Genomic DNA, 19,615 nt, shown 5'->3' on the forward strand with positions numbered 1-19,615 from the left:
AATAGTGTTAAATTCTTATTATTTTGCAGGCCACTTAATGATTTACATAATACGGGTCGAAAAATCGACTTTTTCAGTAATTATTTTCTCATTATAGACAGCACTTCCATCACCCGACAGTGATAGCTGAAGAGGTTTGTATGAAGAGAAAATCGAAGGGCAGCAAGTGGAACTTCAACCAAGGACTTCCTCATAGGAATCCAATGCGAAAGTAAGTAACACTTGACTAAGCAAATTTTCACATTGGGGAAGCTTGGGGAAATGCGATAATGGTTGACTGACTAAGTAGGGTTTAAGTGTACGTTTGCACTTACTAGAAATAGACTTTTTGATTAACTATATTTTAAAACCCTTATTTTAATCACGCAATAGGTCATGTTATTTATCAGTTACCCTGCAAACTGGTGACTCTCAATTCCCATTTTTGAACTGAAACAGTACTTCTGGCTGGTGAACTAATTTATGTAATGTTTATCGACATAAAAAAGCAAGGAAATAAATTGATACCACTTTTATCAAAGAAATCCTTCCAAAAAAGTGAAAATATTCCCTTATTAAATTGAATGGAGTCAAGTAACAGTTCTTTGGAAAACAAATATGAATTATCTTCATAACGTTTAAATAAAAAATTTCTTTCCACGCTAACAGTTTAAACTTTAGGGAGGGAGAGTTTTTTTTTTTTAATAACACATTATTTGAAGATAATTGAAATCAATATAATCTTGGATTTATTTTTTTGTATAACAAAATACACAATCTAGAACTATGTCTTTACACTAAATGTGTGATGCCTTATTTGAATATAATAGCTGTTATTGAATAATAATTATTATTTTTACTTCTGTCAATGTTGTTAAATGCAATTCCTTTGAATACAAGTACAGCAGCAAGGTATAAATGTAAGGAGTAAAAATAAATTTAAAAAAATTTTGATTAATCATTCTTTTTCTTAAAATATCTTTTATAATAATTAAATTTCTTTCATCTAGTTAAATTTTAGGATTTATAATAATTAAATTTTAATTTTAAGACATTATTTAACAATTTACTTGTATATTGTATGTGGAAGTAAACAAATTTGTTATGCTGGATTGAGGCAGTCACAGAATTTAAAATATACTTGTTTTCATTTATAGGAAGAAATTACTGTCTCCTCTAAACAATATGTACAAAATGCTATACATAATTATATTTACAAATTATAAACACTATACATTTCTTATAACTCTATAAATACTGGCTTTTGTTTTTTATTTAATTTGTTTTATGTTTTTTTATTTAAAAAGAAAATTGTTTAATGTAAAAAATTGATTAGGAACGTAAAGCAAATATACATATTAAATCACTTCCTCTATTGAAATTCATCACAATTTGAAATGACATGTTAATATTACCATTTGTGCTCCGTTGAATATATTCATTTATTTACAGATCTAGACACAAATTATCAAATCTTAACATTTATTTTTGAAAAAAATTAAAACATTCTTTTTCAACATAAGAATAGAAATAATTATTCAAATATTTAAGCCAAAATATTATAATTTCTAGTCTAGATTAAGCTGAATGATCAAATAATTTCAGATCTACGCTGATAAATTTTTACACCATAGCACCTAACGGTGTAATCTTTTTAAATATAATTGCAGTAATAAACTTATATGTATGTACATAAACTTTATAATCGCCGCAACAAAAACGGTTTAGAAGGTACTGGATGCGCCACACACTTTCACGAAAACTGAATTTATTGCTTTTATGCAGAAAATTTAAACTTTATAATATAGTTACTTAAACTAATACGTTTGTGTTTATTTTAAATAGTTATGCAAAAACATTAATCGCTTTATCGATTAATATACATGTTGCTTGTTTACATAATTTCAGTACCTAAATTATTAGAGCATTTTCTAGACGCTTGGGGGTTTGATTTAAAGTTGCGATTTCTGGTTAGTTTCTCGATCGTCCTATATATTCGCTTCAAAGCTGAACTTTCTTTCAATTAGCTGAAAGAGGTAGAACTCGCAATTCTAAAAAGATAGAACACAATAAATCTTTTCAAGAAAATGAACTAAAATTGCAAGCGCATAAAAATCTGTCTTTTAGGATGGAAGTGAAGTTACAAAATTTCAGATGGTTATTAAATAAGAAAGAAGTAAGTACTGTGTTTTTTAAAAGTTTTGCTATTAGAAGTACATCAATTTTATGCCAACAAAAGTTCTGTGATATTAATATGTCGGCCAACACATTTTTCCCCTAAAGGATCGCCACCCCCACGACATGAACCAGTCAACAGAAACAATATTGGCTGATAAAACAAATTCTAAAAATTGGAATTTAAAAATGAAAAGGAATTATAGAAAATTTGAATAAATACGCAAATTACCTGCAAAATTTTTAATCCACGTATAATTTTGCTTAAATTATACTCTTTCGGACCACAATTTGAAGAGATCATTAATTTATTCAGATTCAGTAAAAAAAAAAAAATGAACAATAAGTAATTTCTTTTCAAAAACATCCTTTATAAGTACACAGTACATATGGGCAGCATTGTACAATGACTGAATTGTTTGAAGAAATGATAATAATAAACATGGGACATTGTTTTAAACATTAAAGTGGCTAATCAAAATTATGTACACAAAGTTACGAGTTATTAATTTAACCGTTCTAACAAAAGAAATCCTGTCATGGATAAAATGATTGCACTGATTATTATCTAGAAAATAAAAGGTGAACTTCCATGTCGAAAATTATTTACAATTTCTATATATACATTTTTTTTTTTTTTTTAATAAATAATTCAATTATTGGGAGTGCAGCTAAATTAGTGGAACATGCAAACTCATCCAAATTTTTGTATTTAAATAATATATCTAATAGTACAGCGAGGAGAGAAATAAGCATGAAGAAATATATTTCTTCAATAAATACATACATAAAGAAAGAAAAGATTATGTTTTTCAAAATTAATAATTAAAGTCAAAAACAATTGACTCCCTTCACAAAAGTGTCGCTTAATCATTCATTACATTGCATTAAAATGTTAACAAATGGCGAATCTACAATTCAAAAAAGCAAAAAAAATATGTATATGGAAACACTTTCATGTCCGATTAACTATTTAATAAAATATCTTTTCTGGAAACAAATTAATATTAATACGAAACCTTAAAGCCTATATTTTTATGAATAAATAGTATAAATATATTAGGAACGCAAAACAGTCTTTTTGAAATAATGAATTTGTCAGCAAGCGAGAAAAGATGATATCAATAATAACAATTCCTAAGATTATTTAAACCGTCTTCTAACTACTTTATTACAATGTAGATAACTACCGTTGAAGAAGTAATTAAGGCGCAGTGGCAAATTTTCAGCTAACAGGACATTTTCAGCTTTATCAGAACTATGTTAGAGCCAATAACTGAAGACTTTTGCGGGAACGTTAAAAGAAAGCCTTGACGGTTTTCTCGAAATAACATAAACAATCCATGGGAAAGAAAGTTTAACTGTCAATGCGACCCAAATATTGCACCTATCACGATAGCTTAAGAAAAATAAAATCCACTTTTATTTTTAGAATTTCAGAATTAAAAAAAAAAAATTAAGATTTTTCTGTAATGTTTGTAGAAGTAACGAATATTAGCAAAATTAATGTTAATCCAGGATGTTAACAACTAGATGAACTTTTTCAAAACGCATAGAATCTTATTCAGCTTTCCATCCAATTGCATAAATTAGGTAGATCGGTTGACTTTAATAAAAGTATCAAGGAACACTATTTCTCAGACCTTGCTGCTATCTTGAATACCCGGACAGAAGTTCTTTAAAAATGTTTTGCTATTTATCAAATATTTTTGTCAACCACTGATTCAGCCCAAGATATATGCGCATAATCTGCTAACGCGACTCCTATATAAAATATAGCCAATAAATGAGAATTAAAACATTCGCTTAAGGAATTTCCTTGTTTCAGAATGTCACAAATTTCTTCCAAAGCTTTTTTAATCGCATTAATATGCTTTTCTGGAGTGTAATTGGGTTTACTTTATAATCAAGTTGTTAAAATTATTTTAAAGTTTAAACAACTTAGGAAATTAGCTAGATCTATTAAATATGCTTATTTGTTTCAAAAAATCTTAACCAATTATTAAATATTCGTCTAATTCACTTATGAGTTGCGGAAAGAAAAATCAATTGAGTTAGTAAAAAAGAAGATATTTATCTTGCACTTTTATAGCAACGTGATTGTAAATGTGGGGAAAAAATGGCAAATGACCGTACTAAGTTTTAAATTACTTTTACTTATCACTGGAGAAACTAGGAGAAAAATGAAAGGGCAGGATAACTTTTGATTATTTGATATAATCCACAAACTTGTTTGTTACTCCGATAAACATGTTAAATTATTGATTCACAAAAGAACTAAAAAAAATTATTTTAAAGAAAGGAACAAAATACAACTTTCATTTCAATTTTCAGATAACTATTTTTGCCCTTTTTACCGTGATAAAAACTGAAAATTAAATAATAAAACATATTTACGTAAATGAATTAACTAGCTTAGTATAATAAGAGTAATATATAAAAGTAACAATTCTTATTAATGATTAGAGATTTATGTTGCATTATCTTATTCGAAAAAAAATCTTTAATAATTTTAAATAATAATTTAAAAAAATAATTTTAAAAATATGTTACAAATAGTTATGTTTGAAAATTTGGTATTGTTATTGTATTTACTACTTAATGGAATAAGGGAATCCTTTATTCAGATAAAACTTCTGCTGTAAACAAAAACACGTTAAGTTGGAATTAAAGTTCCTGAGTAGCCGCAAAAACTTTTTTTTTTAACTAAGAGTCCCAGATGGAATAAGTCGTTGCAAAAAAGTTATTTTGAACCTTCAATTGTGCAAAAAACCTATAAGAGTGAGTATATAGCCTTAATTATGTCATATGCCCTATTCTAATGGAATTTAAACCATTACAAGGCACAACTTGGCTTTAAGACAGCCTTACTCTTTGTTTTTATGTTTTAACTTATAAAAAATAATCACCCTCCTCGCGTACCAGAAATTTATAGTATATTACTTTTTGCTTTAATATTCAAGCATCTAGCATGATTATTCTAATTACATACACATACAATGGATATTTCTTCTGCAATAACTATGCTGATAAATATCAGGCGCCCCTAATGTGGCAAGGATCACCTAAATGAGGCAGATGTTATCGGATATCGCAACATGTAATACATAACCTTGATGCTGTCACACAGTCATTATGACAAAACGCTCCACACTTAGCACAAACAATCATTGCTTTCAAACTACAAGCACAAGTGTTGTCTTGAGCAGTTAATCCTCCAAGGTAATCTGGAGGTCTTGGTCCACCAACACTAGCAGGACGTCCTCTTACTGCTACACCTGTACTTCCTCCTACCCCTCCAACTCCAGTGCCACCACCACCTGCTGGTTGCTGTAACACATCTATATTGGACGGAGGAGCTGAATTTGATCGACGAACTCCACGAAGCATCACATACTCACCACTCACCTGAAAAATACGTATTAATTTTTATTTTGAAATTTTAAAGAACTCATATTTTATCCCGCAGATACTTATTACGGAAATAGCTTTCGGAAAATTGCTTTAAGAAAGAATGCCTTTTATTTTATATTCAAGGCGCTTTTTATTTTGAGGCGCTAGAGAGGCCTCTCTCTCGTTATCGACAGCCTGTCCATCATCGACAGTGTGGTATGAAGCTATTAGAAAGAGAAAATCTAAGGATCGGCAGCTAACTTCGTACCCGAAGTTCTCTGCAAGCTACTTCAGTGTGCTACCACAGAATTATACCTTCCCTATTATACCATTTAAAAATGTTAATAGAGATAGTTTAACCGCTTTTAATTCAATTTGTATTTTCACCATTTCTTTCGATAAAGTGAGAAATAAAAAAGTTGAAACCAATGACCGTAGAAATCAATGCAAAAAAAAAAAGAGAGAGAAAGTAAGATTACATCTTTCTAATTTAAAATTAGTCTTAAAATTTATTTGTTTTTTAATTGTTCAGTTTGTGACGGTTTGCAGACTTTTGATTAATTTATATGTAAATAATAAATCTTCTTTCCCCAAGAACAAAGAATTGTACAAATAACTTAATTGTTCAGTTTGTGACGGTTTGCAGACTTTTGATTAACTTATATGTAAATAATAAATCTCCTTTCCCCAAGAACAAAGAATTGTACAAATAACTGAGTTATTTGCTCCGAGCAATAACCTTCTATAAGAAGTGGTTAACTCATGTCATATTGATTTGGCTGTTACTTGGAGCTCTATCTAGCTTTTAATAGTCGCCTTTTTTCTTTTCTAAAAATAATTTTTACTAAACAGACAACTTTTTAACTATATTTTAGGATTTATGGTAATGTATATTTTTAAAACTTAACTAATTTTGTCAAAATCCTTTAAAAAGTAGAAATCAATTTATTAACCTAAAAAAAAAAATTATAAATGGATTATTTGATTTAAACAGGTAAATATAAACAAACACCTAGAAATGACTTTGATTTCCCTTCGGATGCTGCATTAATAAGAAATGCCCAACCAGCTGTCACTTTAGAGTAACATTGCATAAGACAATCATCTCAATACAATATCCGTATCGGAGGGAAACTGCGAGTAATAGAACTATAGACAATAAAAATAAATTTCACCTTTACACTTACTTGAATTTTTGTTATTGTAGTTTATTACAGAAACAGCAAAAAAAGTATGGTGTAATCTATTTACACATTTACATTGTAAGTAAAACATTATTTTATTAGGTTATTTTTAGATAAAAATAAATGAATTCTTCACTGTGTTCTAGTGTTTAAAGAATCTCATAAAGGCGCAAATTCGGCAACCCGAATTTGTTGCGCTCGTTTAATCGATCCTTGAACTCGAATGTAATAAAATCGTGACTTCACTCGCTACAATTTTAGTTTCAATAAAAGTTTTATAAATGTTTTTCTCTTCCCTCCCCACCGTAGAATTAAATTTAACGAAGGAAAAAGAACGAAATTATTATTGTTAAGAATAAATAAATTACCTGTGAATTGCTGTGTTGCGGTGGTAGAACTGCCATGTTGACAGGTATACCGTGTGATGAAGTGAATACATGTTTTAATAGAACATGTTGCTGTTGTTGCTGCGGCCTACATTGTGGTGGCAAGGGAGGCCTAGATCTATTCGTATTAGCAACTCTAGTAGCTTTTGCAAGAAGTGAAGGCGGTGGCTTTAGCTGACATCTGAGTTGATGTCTATTAGGAGAATTCTGTATAACAGCTTGACAGATTTGATAACTGCGTTCAAGATTAACTGCTCCAGGAGGAGGTCTATTGGAATTCCTATTTGTTTGTCGTGCGCTACTCGCGACTTTAGTCACTGTCTTTGTAGGAACTGCTCTAACTGGTGTACTAGTTGTAAGAGCAAGATAGGGGAGAGCAGAAGAAGAAGAACTTGTATGAAGTGGAAGTGATGCAGCCAAAGGAGGAGCAGGTGGAGCGACCGTTGGAGGTGCTTGAGGTAAGCAAACTATAGTTGTAGGAGGTATTACTGTCACTGGTGTGGCGCCCCTCATTTCATTCACGTTTACACTTCTATTACCTCCTCCACTACAACTCTGACCAACTGTAGAAGATACTTGGTTGTCTACTTCTGGAGTCAAGGTTACTGTTTAAAAAAAAATTTAATGAATATTAACTTCATGTGGTTAGGCAACATCCTACTTTATATACACCAAATCAGTACTTGGCAATCACAAAAATCTTTTTTCCGATTTCCTAAACATTTGTTAATGTCGGTAACAACAAGTAATTTCTTGGGTTGGACAATTTTATACAAAATTTCGATATCTAAACTAAAGGGGACTGCAAATAAATATTTTTATTATCGGGCTTTTAATTTATTACAATTTGTTTTATAACTTTATCTAATAAGTGTCAGAGAAATTGCTTTCCCAACTAATTTTAACTTCAGAAATTTCCCATGATATTTCCGTTATATTACATTTCATTTGTGGTTAAATTTAACATACCTTCTAGTTCCAATTTAACATGTCCTTGAGGTTGCTGTTTGTGCGGTGAAGGATAATCCCACTGAGGAGCTGGCAGTGAACTCTCTTGCACTCGAACTTCAAGTTCTTCTTGGCAAGGTATGACTGAAACCTGCAAAATTTTAGAATTTTACAACTAGGAAAGTAAAAATTTACATCCTTATCTAAGACAACACTATTTTATATACATATATCGTTTCCAGTAAAATTATTAAAAGAATTTAAATTTTCTTAATTTTTATACATTTACTTACTGGGTGATGAAGAGTGATATCTTGAAACTCAGATGATTCTACAACATCCCAAGCTGCTGCGAGCAATGCGGCTTCATCTTCCTTCAAGCCTTGTTGGTACAGCATCTGCTGATAATAAGAGTCATCTTTTTTTCCGTCGGTTTCGTCTTTACTTTGTAGTTTATTTACATCTATAATTGTATCTTTTTCCAGTGATTGTTCAATATCTGTACTATTTTCACTGTTAGGGTCCACTTTAATAATTTCCCAATCTTCATCAATATTTGACCCCTTATGAAATGAATCTGACTTCATTGACAATTCAATCGTCTTACTTTCTTCTTTATCCGAAATAATTTCTACTGAACATTTTTCAGAATTCTTTTCTATTCCTTCTGAACTTGATTCATTGGGCACATCCACAACATACGGAGAAAGATCCATTTGCGATTCTTGTTCGGATGCCGCATCAACTGAATCAATTAAGTCGCTACCTGGTGCTGTCAAACTTTCTTTTTGAGAAACTTCTGAACTCTGGGATTCTTCCATGACTTCCATCTCGTTAGATACTTTTAAATCTGGTTCAGATTCAACCGTCAGTTTAGCAATACTATCAATGTCAGAACTCACTGTTGTTTCACACTGGACCGATGGTGTTTCTTGAGAAATATCATCCGATACTTCTGTAGTAACCACATGAGATTCTTTTTCTTCTAAACTCGCCACATCCTCTTCAATTTTTGTTTCTAAAGTACTTTCATTTTCTTTTTCAATTTCTTTTTCCTCCTCGATTGGTTTAATATCAACTTGAGCTATTAATACGGGAGGATTGTCAGAAACAGATATGTCCACCACAAATGAATCTTCTTGCTCATGAGCAGTAGTTTCATCGGTCAAGCCTTCACAACTATCTTCCACACACAATTTTTCTGATATATTCTTTTCTGAAAAATCCTCCTTAACTTCCATTTCCCTTGGCGGTGACTTTGGAGGTTCTTCTTCTTTAGCTGGCTCATCTTTCGAAGAATTTAGATTGGAATCTTCAGAAATAATTTTGGGTAAAACTTCTTTTGCATCTAAACATGAAGAAACATTAAAATTAAAACTAGAAGGGAATTTTCTTCAAAATCGCTCTGCTTTTGCATTTTTGAAAGATTTTATAAGCTTCAGTTGTCAATAATAATAAATTTATAAAAAATGAATAAAAAAGTATTTTATACTTAGAAAATCATATTTTAAAAAAAGCTAGAAAGAACTAAAACTACTGAACTAAGGTAGCGCTATTTTTGATTACATATTTAAAACTAAAAATCTTTATTATAAGAAAAACCTTGTATTAATTTAACTGCTCGAGATTACTTAACAATTAACGTAATATACAATAATATTTTAAACTGAAAGTACCTTGACTTTTGTTCTTCTTATTAGGAAGCAACGGAGGTATGGCTTGCTCGGCAAGCCTTTTCTCACGAAGACTAGCAACAGCTCTAGTTACGGCTCCAACCGTTCTCAAAGGAGGAGGCGGTGGCGGTGGTCTTGAAGACTTTACTTTACTATTTGATTTAGTGGTTGTGACACTTGACGTATTTGTTGTTCCTGGAGCCGTAGTTGTAGCAGTAATATTATTAGTAAGACTATTTGGTGGTAACGACGGCCACTCTCGCAAACTTTCTCCCCATAAAGGTTCGAAATGTTTTAACTGAAGCATAAAGAATATCAAATGAGGGCGATTTTGGAATATGATGAATACGCATTGTTGACAAGTATCTACTTTAGTTACTTATTTTCTGAGCCGTTCAGGATTTTCATTCATCTCATAATTTGATTCAAGGTCACTTTAGTTCAACTTTACATACACTCTGACACAGTTCTGACACAATTCACTCAATGTTTGTATATCAACTCAATATAGCTATAATTGATTTTAGTCGTACAATGACAAAAACTTTGTTAGGAGCCTGATTGAACAAGCTCTGAAGTGAGAAAATTCGAAATTGAAGAAAATATACATCTTGTATAATAATAATAATTTGGGAAGGGATTAGCTATGCGGTTAGCGTATTGGATTCCCACGCGGAGGTCCCGGGTTCGAATCCAGCAGCTGACCCTTAGATTTTCCCTTCCTAGGAGCTTCCTACAGCTCACTGTCCGGTAATGGACAGTGTTGTCTGTAACGAGAGAGAACTATCCGGAGGCTGACAGTGCACTGAAAAAAGCTCCGGGCGCCATTAACCTTAGATGTTAATTTGTGCAATAGCAAAAAACAAAATGTAGAAAAATAACGCTAATTGAAATTTAGATTTTTCGACAATAATAAAGGTACTGACCCCCAAAAAAGGGTATTAGCTATACAGAAACTCGGAGAGAATTGAGCGAAAAATGGGATTTGAGGATTAATTTCGAAATAATGATCTACGTGACCTACTTCATTTAGAGAGGTACTGCTATTCCCTAACATCGTTGATATTATTTGTCAAGGCAAATTCACATTCTTCTTATTAGTGAACTTTATTTCTTTTATTATTGAGTTGAACTTTCATACCTGTATAAGAGGTTACTTCATAACTATTAACTGCATAACTATTCATTTGTGTACTGGGAAGCCCGATGTCGGATAGGAGAACTGCCGTCACTTAGGGAGGCGTAGATTAAAAAAAAAAAGTATTGACAAATGAATTTGACACAACGTTTCTATCAACATTAATTATTGACTCATGAGTATAAGCACTCTTTCTATAGATTGCTTGTCCCATTTCGTCAATACTTTACTCCTCCCCCACCAAAAAGTAGAAAATAAAAAAAAAGTGCAAAAGTCTTGCATTATTTCTTTGACGCTTCTAACTTCTTAGATATGCGTCTCCGAACCTAAATTCACCTGATACTGGTCAGCAACTGCAATGTGAGACAAAGATATACGTACAAGTAAAATTCTCTACACCTATTATACATTGTATGAAAACAAGGAATAAAAATAAAAATTCTCTACACCAAAGAGTTGAATCGACCACTGATCGATGAAAATCCAAAACCGGTCGGAAAACATGCATGCTATGAGGTATAAAATAAAAAAATTATTCTGTACATCGACAGACTCAACCAAATTTTTAACTATCTCTAGAATTCGGTTCCGGTACTGAAAGATAAAAGGATTTAGGACGACTGCAAAAATGCATTTAAGTAATCATTTCTCATGGCCACCACTGGGCAGAGATAGGCGAAGGAGTTCATTAGGGGCTAACTAACGCCAAAGCTGACTGCAGATTTGATCCGTCAAGACCGTGTGGTTACTAGGATAATTGTAGACCTATTAACTGGCCACTGCAGGCTCAGGAAGCATATACATCGCCTGGCAGAGGCCTCTATAAGTTCTGTCAAGAGAAGGAGGAAACGGCACTGCATACGTTGTGTCAGTGCGAAGGGCTTGTCTGGCTAAGGGTGTTACTTCTCGAGGAGGAAAAACCAAGGTCTGAGAGCTTTATCCAGGAGCCGCACTCCAGAATTAAGAGTCTGATTAAAAGGACGGGTCTGGTGAGTAAGCTCTAGAGTGGGGGGAGCCACAATAGATCCAAAGGCCTTGGGCCGCCCCATTAGAATCTTATCTTAATTATTTTTCTCATGATTCCAAATACTGCTCAACTTTAATTCAAGATTTTCTTTAGTGTAACGAATTAGGATTCAAGTCTACGAAAGATTTTTATGATATTGGGGGATATTAGAGAAATAAATAACGTTTTGCAGTAAAAGTGATAATAACATATCAACATAAGCGCCTATTTAAAAATAGTATGTTTAAACAAGAAAAAGAAGTCGAATGAATCATGCTTTGACCGAAGCATCCACTTCTAATTTCGTCATTTAGTAAAGATATTGATTAAAATATACCTTCCAAGGATCAAGCTTGCTCTTTTCCTTTTCTTGTTCGGCTTTGAGTTTAGCTTGACTTTCCGGCGTAAATTCACCTTCCGCTAATCTTTCTTTCCAATCTAGGCACGCTCGAGCAAAAAACTCATTATTTAAACCAGAACCACTTAGCCTATAAATCACATAGAACATTACAACTAAAATAGTCACTTCTCTTTTAGTTTTATTTCTAAAACTTTTGTAAAAAAATAAGCTAATAATAACCTGAACATGGCATCTGATTGTACTGGTATCCTATCCACATGTGGCAATAGTTGAAGCAACTTATATTGATATAGAGGAGGTAGAGAAGAAAACGTATGTTTGTTAAGTAGTGACCTCAGATTCGTATTAACAAGAATTGAATCTGGAGTCTCTAAATCCACACAACCTTCTTTTGTTTGTTCTAACTGAGCTGCTGCTGATAATTTTTTATTAGATCTTTTACGAGGTTTTACACTAAACCCTGGAATGGAAGCCAAAACTTCTGCCATAGTGGGTTGCCTATAGCAAGCCGTGTCCACACTCAATTCTTCAACTATTGAAAGCAAAAAATAGAAATAATTACAAATTCTCATAATGAATATATTTCGTTATTTCCATTAACTATAACTTACGAGTTTTGCAAGAAGTTATTTGTACATAAATAAGTAAAACCAGTAAATTTTTGTCTTAAGGGAATTACTAAAGTGTATCAAATAAATTTATGTGGTGATTGTAGCTGCAATGTTTGACTGAGAAATATTTATGGATGGGACTTCTTGTATGCAAAGGTTTCTTCATTTATTCTGAGTAAAACTTATAGTAATTTTATCAAAAATCTAACCCAGCTACTGAAAGACCGAGAACAGCGGTAAAGTATCAAATATAAGCGATGATGACAAACCCCCATATTTTTTTTTTTTGCATTCAGCTTCGATTTTTTTGTTTTTTTAAATGCGTACATATATCTTTAAATGTACACACACTTGTACATTCATCTAGGTCTAAAATGTTATTGGAAACATTACTCAGGGAAACCTCATTTAAAAGGACATCCTATGATTACTTTTTAAGCCGTTTTTAGGTGGTTTTGGAGAGGATCTAGAGAACTTCACGATTCTCTTGTATGTAAATTTTTATTTAGTGACCTATTTACTTTAAAGGCAACTAAATTAGTAAAATTATGAAATTTTCATAAAAATGTAGAAAGACAAAATTTCTTGTCTAAGGGTTAAGAGCAAGATTTCTTGTTTTATTTTCAAATAATAAAGAGGAACAAAATTATTTTGTATCCATTGTAATAAATTTTGTTTTATAATTTACTCAAAATCAAGGTCTTCTTTCAATGTATACACCATATTTGTCGCCTATACATATATGAAAAATGTTCATCACCTTCAAGTTCCTCAAAGATCCATAGAAAGAAGGTTTTTAACTTTACAAGAAAGAAGAGATAAAATAAAAAAGAAAGACACGGACAATGACCGAACAAGACAGCATAATAAAAGAAAAAAAGACTTTGAAATGGAACTGGGCAGGACATGTAGCGACTGACTGATAGCAGGTAGATTAGAAGAATGATACGAGTGAACACCTCTGGGTAATAGAAGGAAAAGAGGAAGACAGTTTTTAAGATAGGCATATGAACTGGAGTCAGTGGCTGGCACCAACTGGAGAACGGTACACGATAAAAAATTATGGAAGAAACAGCGAAAAGCCTTTGCCCTGAAATGAGCATAGTTCTCAAATAATTTAAGTTACAAGTTGCTTTTTTCATAATTCAATTATTGTTCCATAAAATTTATTTTTCTTTAGAAGAATTTTGCACGTTTTACAATAAAATATTTGATGTGTAAAAGAAATTAAAATAAAGGCTAATTTATTTATTATTCAATTTGTATTAATATTTAATTCAACAATAATTGTTTCCCAGAAAAATGAACTGGGTAATTCATTTTTAAAATTACGCACCCTCTTTTACAAAATACAACTACAACTTTAAAATTCTAAAGCATTACCTTTGCATAAAACACTTATAACTTACGTTCAAGAGATAACCGGATAAGCGGTACACTGCTGAACCCGAAGGTATGCTTGTATTTATTTAGCTAGCTTTTGAGCTATTAATATTTAAGTAATTTTTGAGGTAATGATAAACTTTAATGCTTCAGATTGCCCTCCCTGAAGGTCCTCTTCCTTAAGTTGAAAAAGTTTAGAATCTTGGACCAAAAATTTAATTAGGGCCACATATGGAACAGATAAAGTTGTAAGGCAAATGTAAAAAACTAAGTGTAAGTGTTATTGTATGCCTTAAATCAAAGATATTTTTCTCGTCTTTTGTCTGACGCACAGTATGGAGAGGAAATGTCTTAAAAAATGATGCTAAGTAAAGTCCAGAGACTTGTAAGGGTATTGCGAGAAACATCAAGTGACGTGGACTAAGGACCCACAGTTCGGAAAGCTGAAAGGTTATTTGTATGAAGGTGAGACATAATGCTCTTTTGTAAATCCTTTAACTTCTTAAATACGATGTTAATGATGATTACAACAATGACATTATAACAATTTCACTGATTTCAGAAAAACAAAAGTTACTTAAATGTAAAACATTTTCTTCAAAAATTACGTGATAATTTCATAATTCAATACGCTTATGTAGTGTTTATCCGACCACTGTGACATAACATGTATGACTCTATTTTTGAAGAAACTGTCTAGCTCCTCTAAGCCTTCTAAAATAGATCTCACGGGGAATGGTCAGAAAGCCTATATGATGCCTACAGATGGTCGATTCTGGCACATTTAAAACTGATGTCGATTTCTTAAATCTTTAAGCTAAAAGAAACATGTTTAAGCTGCTATTAGAAATAAATATCCAATGCACTCAAACAGCTGTTATACGTTACAAATGAACAATCAGAATGTATAGAAGTTGAGTCTCTCGTAAAAATTTCTTTGAGAAATACAGTACTAACGATCACAATTTGGAGACAATGATAGCCTCTGCACTGGAGCAATATTTCCAGCTGCAATAGTTGTATTTTTCCTTCTTCGCTTTGCTTGTTGTCTCAAAGCATGTTTAATAACTTTTTTTGAATGAGTATGTGTCACTCTAGAGTCTTTTGCATTCGGTTTGGTCACAACTCCTTCTCTTTCTACGCCAGCTACGCTCCATATCTGTATTATAAAACATTTGTTCTTAGTATCACTATATTTCATTACATTACATTATCATTACCTTTTAACAAAATTATTTTCAAAATTTATCATGCAACATACTATTTTTTTAACGTAACTTTCATCATAGTCCTATTATAATTAAGTTATGTTATCGCAATACAATCTAATAAAAACTAACCCCTTCCGATATTCCTATCTGAGCAACATCTTCCTCAATCCCATCAGGTCCTCCTGTAATTAATACAATTTAATATTATTCACATTAATATTCCAATACTAAAAGATGTACTGCTAAATCTTATATATGGAAAATAAGTTTTATCACACCTTTAACTTTATGGATTTTCAGAGGGGACAATGTCTGAGACTGTTTTAATTCCTGAGTTTCAGAAGCATCGTTCGTAACCTCCTCCATACCAGTTAACTATCAATAATACAGGGGGCTAAAACCATACCTAGAATTTGAAACAATATTCTATAAGGAATAACAAGGAGCTTCAAGTTCGTACCGTTGATTGATAAGTAAAGATTAATTGATAAAGGACTTACTCCAATTATCTGAACATAACATTATTTCGAATCCTCAAAACTGGAACTCTACTCCTTAACATTTTTAACAATTCTCACTCACAAAATATAAAAATTGTGTTGCAATTGAACTCATCAAATTATTATCATTACATTCTGCATTAACCACCGCCAATAGAATTCCAAAAAATAAACGAAAACATAATTTTGATAAAGAGTCTCTTTGCTCTTATCAAACATAAAGCCTTCAAAATTTAAAAAAATCTGCGCAATAAACAGAAAAACCTTACAATCGCAAACATCAACCCATTACAGAGCATCTAAACAAACGCCATCTTTCTGCAACATCTCACATCTCAGATATCAAGAGGTTACTATAAATATTTTAAGTTCATTTAAAATCCATTATTATTAATAGTTTAACACGATTTCCAAACAGGTTTTTGTTTTGTTTATCAAGTTCAAATATTATTTACATTTATTTGGGAGAAAAAGCTTATATGCCAACTTAATTTGTCTCCCTGAAACCAATTAAAAAAACTTTTCTTAATTTTTTTTATTTTTATCCTTTTAAATATTACTTTTAATTATTTTAGAAATATTGAAGTTGGTCAATATGATGAACTATTTAAGTGGCTTAGTAAAATAAGCTTATGCGAAGGTTGCAAAGTGTTAATAAGGTTAAAGAGCTGTAACCTTATGCTACTATGCAATCTTATTCTGATTATATATAAACGAAATGGAATGCTCTTGTTCAGTGATGTCGCAATGAGTTATTTTAAAAGATTTTGGTGATATGAGTTAATATGTTCATGATATGAGATATTGAAGCTGTCTAACAAAAATCAAGCTGAGAAATGTATTTAATTAAAAATTAGATCTAGTTTAGTAATTGCATTCATTGGTTTAGGCGTTTGTTTTTGTTAGACACGAATCCTTAAGGTAAAAGATGTATCGCTTCAATCAGCTTATTTATAGCAAAGTCTCCCAAAATTTGATGAGATCTTATTGTACTGGTCTTTATGTGCAAGGTCAATCTCCGGAGAAAAATATTAGGGAATATTTCTATTATATTGATCACCAAGGAATGGTAAGTTTTCATTTGTAGTTCAGGACTGAATATATATATATAATATATATAATAGAAATATATATTTATGGCCAACATGCTGTATAACATGATAACATGTTTTAGAGTGCTTCATGATACTTTGGATAGTTGATGGGTTCAACCATAATTTTTTTTTTTAAGAAAAATTTTTTTCAAAGAATTGCAAACAGAAAAAGTATAAAAAACAAAAGCTTAGCTTTTAGGGGACACCCGACTTCATGATGCCCTTTGTAATAATTTATTAAAGAGATAAACTTGACAGTGGAGGCCATTAAAGTGATATTCTCTAGAACTGCGAATCCAAATAACTAAATGTCTAGAACTGCGAACCCAAATAACTATCTGAACTAAAACCAGAAAAAGAAAATATTTTCCAATCGCACATATACTTGAATAACCGATTCTAAATAATCATTTTTATCTTTTGCAGCTCTTTTTGGATGATTCAAAAATGAAAAATTTCACATCTTGCTTTAAAGGTACTGATTCCTCATAATTCATGTATCTAAATTAATCCCCATTTGTACAAAAGTATTGCTTTCTTGTAAATCTCGTCTAGCTAATTATTTTTTGTTATGTATCTTTACTATTTATTTCCAAAATTTGTTATTGTATAAACCAAGAAAAATGTAGAACAGTTGATCATTTGCTTAAAAAGTAAAAAATGTACAAACACTCATAAAACTAGATGACGGATACAAGCCATTTATCCTTGTTGCAAGTGAGCATATTGTCTCCTTTAGCTTGTCCTTCGCAGGAATTTAACGTTAAATTTGAATAAAAAATGCTCCTTTATTCGTTTTTACATTTTTAATTAAAATTTGTTTTACTTTTTTTATTTCCAGATAAGCAGTTCTTGGTATTCTTTTTTAAAAGAATACGTCCCAATGAAACACAGCGTTATCAAAAAGAATTTCCATTTATTTCTTTATGTGGCAGGGAACGAAATTATATTAGATGCGATGATGTGCCATTAGTATATTCTCATGTTATTATTCAGAATGGAAATGATATGTTTTGTTATGGAAATGCAGGCGATCTTATGTTCAATCCCTTCGAACCTGACAAAATATTTATGAATCCAGAGAGTGGAAGAATTTATCATCCATGCGGTGAGAGATTTGGGTCAATTGGATTAGTAAAATCCCAATTAGCCATTGATTTTAGTAAGTTATTTCGTTTTCAAAATGGTGAAAATAATCCACCAACTCAGTTTGAATGGAAAGGAAAAGTATTCGACCTTGATAATGAATGGTTAAAAAAAAATAAAAGTGAACAAATAGCACAGTGACATTTCTTCCTTAATGTGGTTTGTTAATCTGTTAATATACGTGCTGCAAAAATTGTATGTGTAAATACGCCCTCATTGGATTAATGTTCGTACTTTAAATTTGGTACTATATATACTTTTTCAATTGTTTTTCACCCGTTTTTTCTGAAAAGGTTTTTAGGCAGTCAAAAAAACTTGTAGGTAGGAAAATAAAAGAAGAAAGTGAAGCTGATCATAACTAGCGTTGAAGTGAGAAACTCCTTTATTAATAATCTGTGATAATTATGTTTTTAACCTACAGATAAAGAAGAAAGTATATGTTCTTAAAACCAACATGCTTATCTAATCAATAATGTTAATATCAACTAAAGATTTTCTACCTGAGAATAATAGAAGATAAGCAGAGATATCTCTTAAAGTAAATGCTATTTATGCAGCAACATTAGCATAATTTGAATTTTATTTTGTAACTAATAATTTTCAGTTTTTTTTATTGAAATTAATAAAATATATATTTCTTTATAATCCCCTCTCTCAATATTATTTATAAATATTCCATTAAATAAATGGAGGTTTCTAAATGGGTTGTCAGCTGAGCTTCTAGGCCAATGTGAAGACCTTCCTAGAAATCAATCAGCACTTCCGCCTCATGAGAGCCTATTTTTCCATCTGATAACACCTAACTTCAGACCTGATCATTCACTATGTGAGAGTAAAGGCGAGTGAGAAATCAACCTCGGTTTGGCTTCTTGTAATGGACGTAATTTACGCAAAGTTTCAGATAAGTATCTCATCTCGTCATCCTTCGTTCCAGAGAGATTTCTTTGAGCCATATTACAACAGACATTAAGGCACAAACAGACTGTACTTAATTAGGGTCTTGGATTCATATTCCTTCTTCTAGTACTTCCCGGATTCTTACCTCGTTTGTCTGCCTATTCAGCCTATTATAGTTTTCCAAGGGCCTCCAAAGCAGTAGTAAACCTAAAGGATGTTCTTTTTTTGTGAAGATGAAATAATTTCTAAGAAGGCACCTTGTTGCAGTGCCTAACTTAAAGAGGTTTTAGCCATAAGATGTATTAGTGATCATGAGAGAGGAAGATATTAAAAGTGAACGAATGATGAGTGATTCTAAGAAATGACAATATCGACACCGCTATTACTACTTAGAGGCCCAGTCTGACACGAATTCTGATCCTAGAGTCCAGCACATTCCGCAATATTTCATTTCTAGCTTCCCTTAGCTTTTTTGTAGAGCACTGCTGGCCACCGGAAAGTATTCTCTCGTTACGATAACTCTTTAAATC

At 31.6% G+C, this 19,615-nt stretch overlaps 2 protein-coding genes across 3 annotated transcripts; one reads left to right on the forward strand and one right to left on the reverse strand.

The window, feature by feature from the left end:
* Positions 1-215: 215 nt before the first annotated feature.
* Positions 216-16,346, reverse strand: Asx (transcriptional regulator additional sex combs). 2 transcript variants are annotated; one of them, XM_074131420.1, is made up of 11 exons: positions 15,949-16,346; positions 15,727-15,854; positions 15,578-15,630; positions 15,195-15,396; positions 12,463-12,775; positions 12,220-12,370; positions 9,742-10,036; positions 8,359-9,413; positions 8,087-8,216; positions 7,100-7,722; positions 216-5,562 (listed from the first exon to the last, which is right to left on the reverse strand). In XM_074131420.1, exons 2-11 carry the CDS (start codon positions 15,812-15,814, stop codon positions 5,236-5,238), a joined length of 3,237 nt encoding a protein of 1,078 aa, XP_073987521.1. In that variant the 5' UTR covers positions 15,815-15,854; positions 15,949-16,346; the 3' UTR covers positions 216-5,235. The 2 variants fall into 2 exon arrangements, with proteins under 2 accessions (XP_073987521.1, XP_073987522.1); XM_074131421.1 differs by having other exon boundaries at positions 15,727-15,874.
* Positions 16,347-16,644: 298 nt separating this feature from the next.
* Positions 16,645-18,473, forward strand: LOC141455951 (UPF0598 protein CG30010). Its single transcript, XM_074131467.1, has 4 exons — positions 16,645-16,786; positions 16,855-17,017; positions 17,469-17,517; positions 17,884-18,473. The coding sequence occupies exons 2-4, from the start codon at positions 16,877-16,879 to the stop codon at positions 18,327-18,329; spliced, it is 636 nt and encodes a 211-aa protein (XP_073987568.1). The 5' UTR covers positions 16,645-16,786; positions 16,855-16,876; the 3' UTR covers positions 18,330-18,473.
* The last annotated feature ends 1,142 nt before the right edge of the window (positions 18,474-19,615 follow it).

This window comes from Rhodnius prolixus, unplaced genomic scaffold (assembly GCF_049639745.1).
Source record: "Rhodnius prolixus isolate KJV_2025 unplaced genomic scaffold, Rpr scaffold_4, whole genome shotgun sequence".
Taxonomy (NCBI): Eukaryota; Metazoa; Arthropoda; class Insecta; order Hemiptera; family Reduviidae; genus Rhodnius; species Rhodnius prolixus.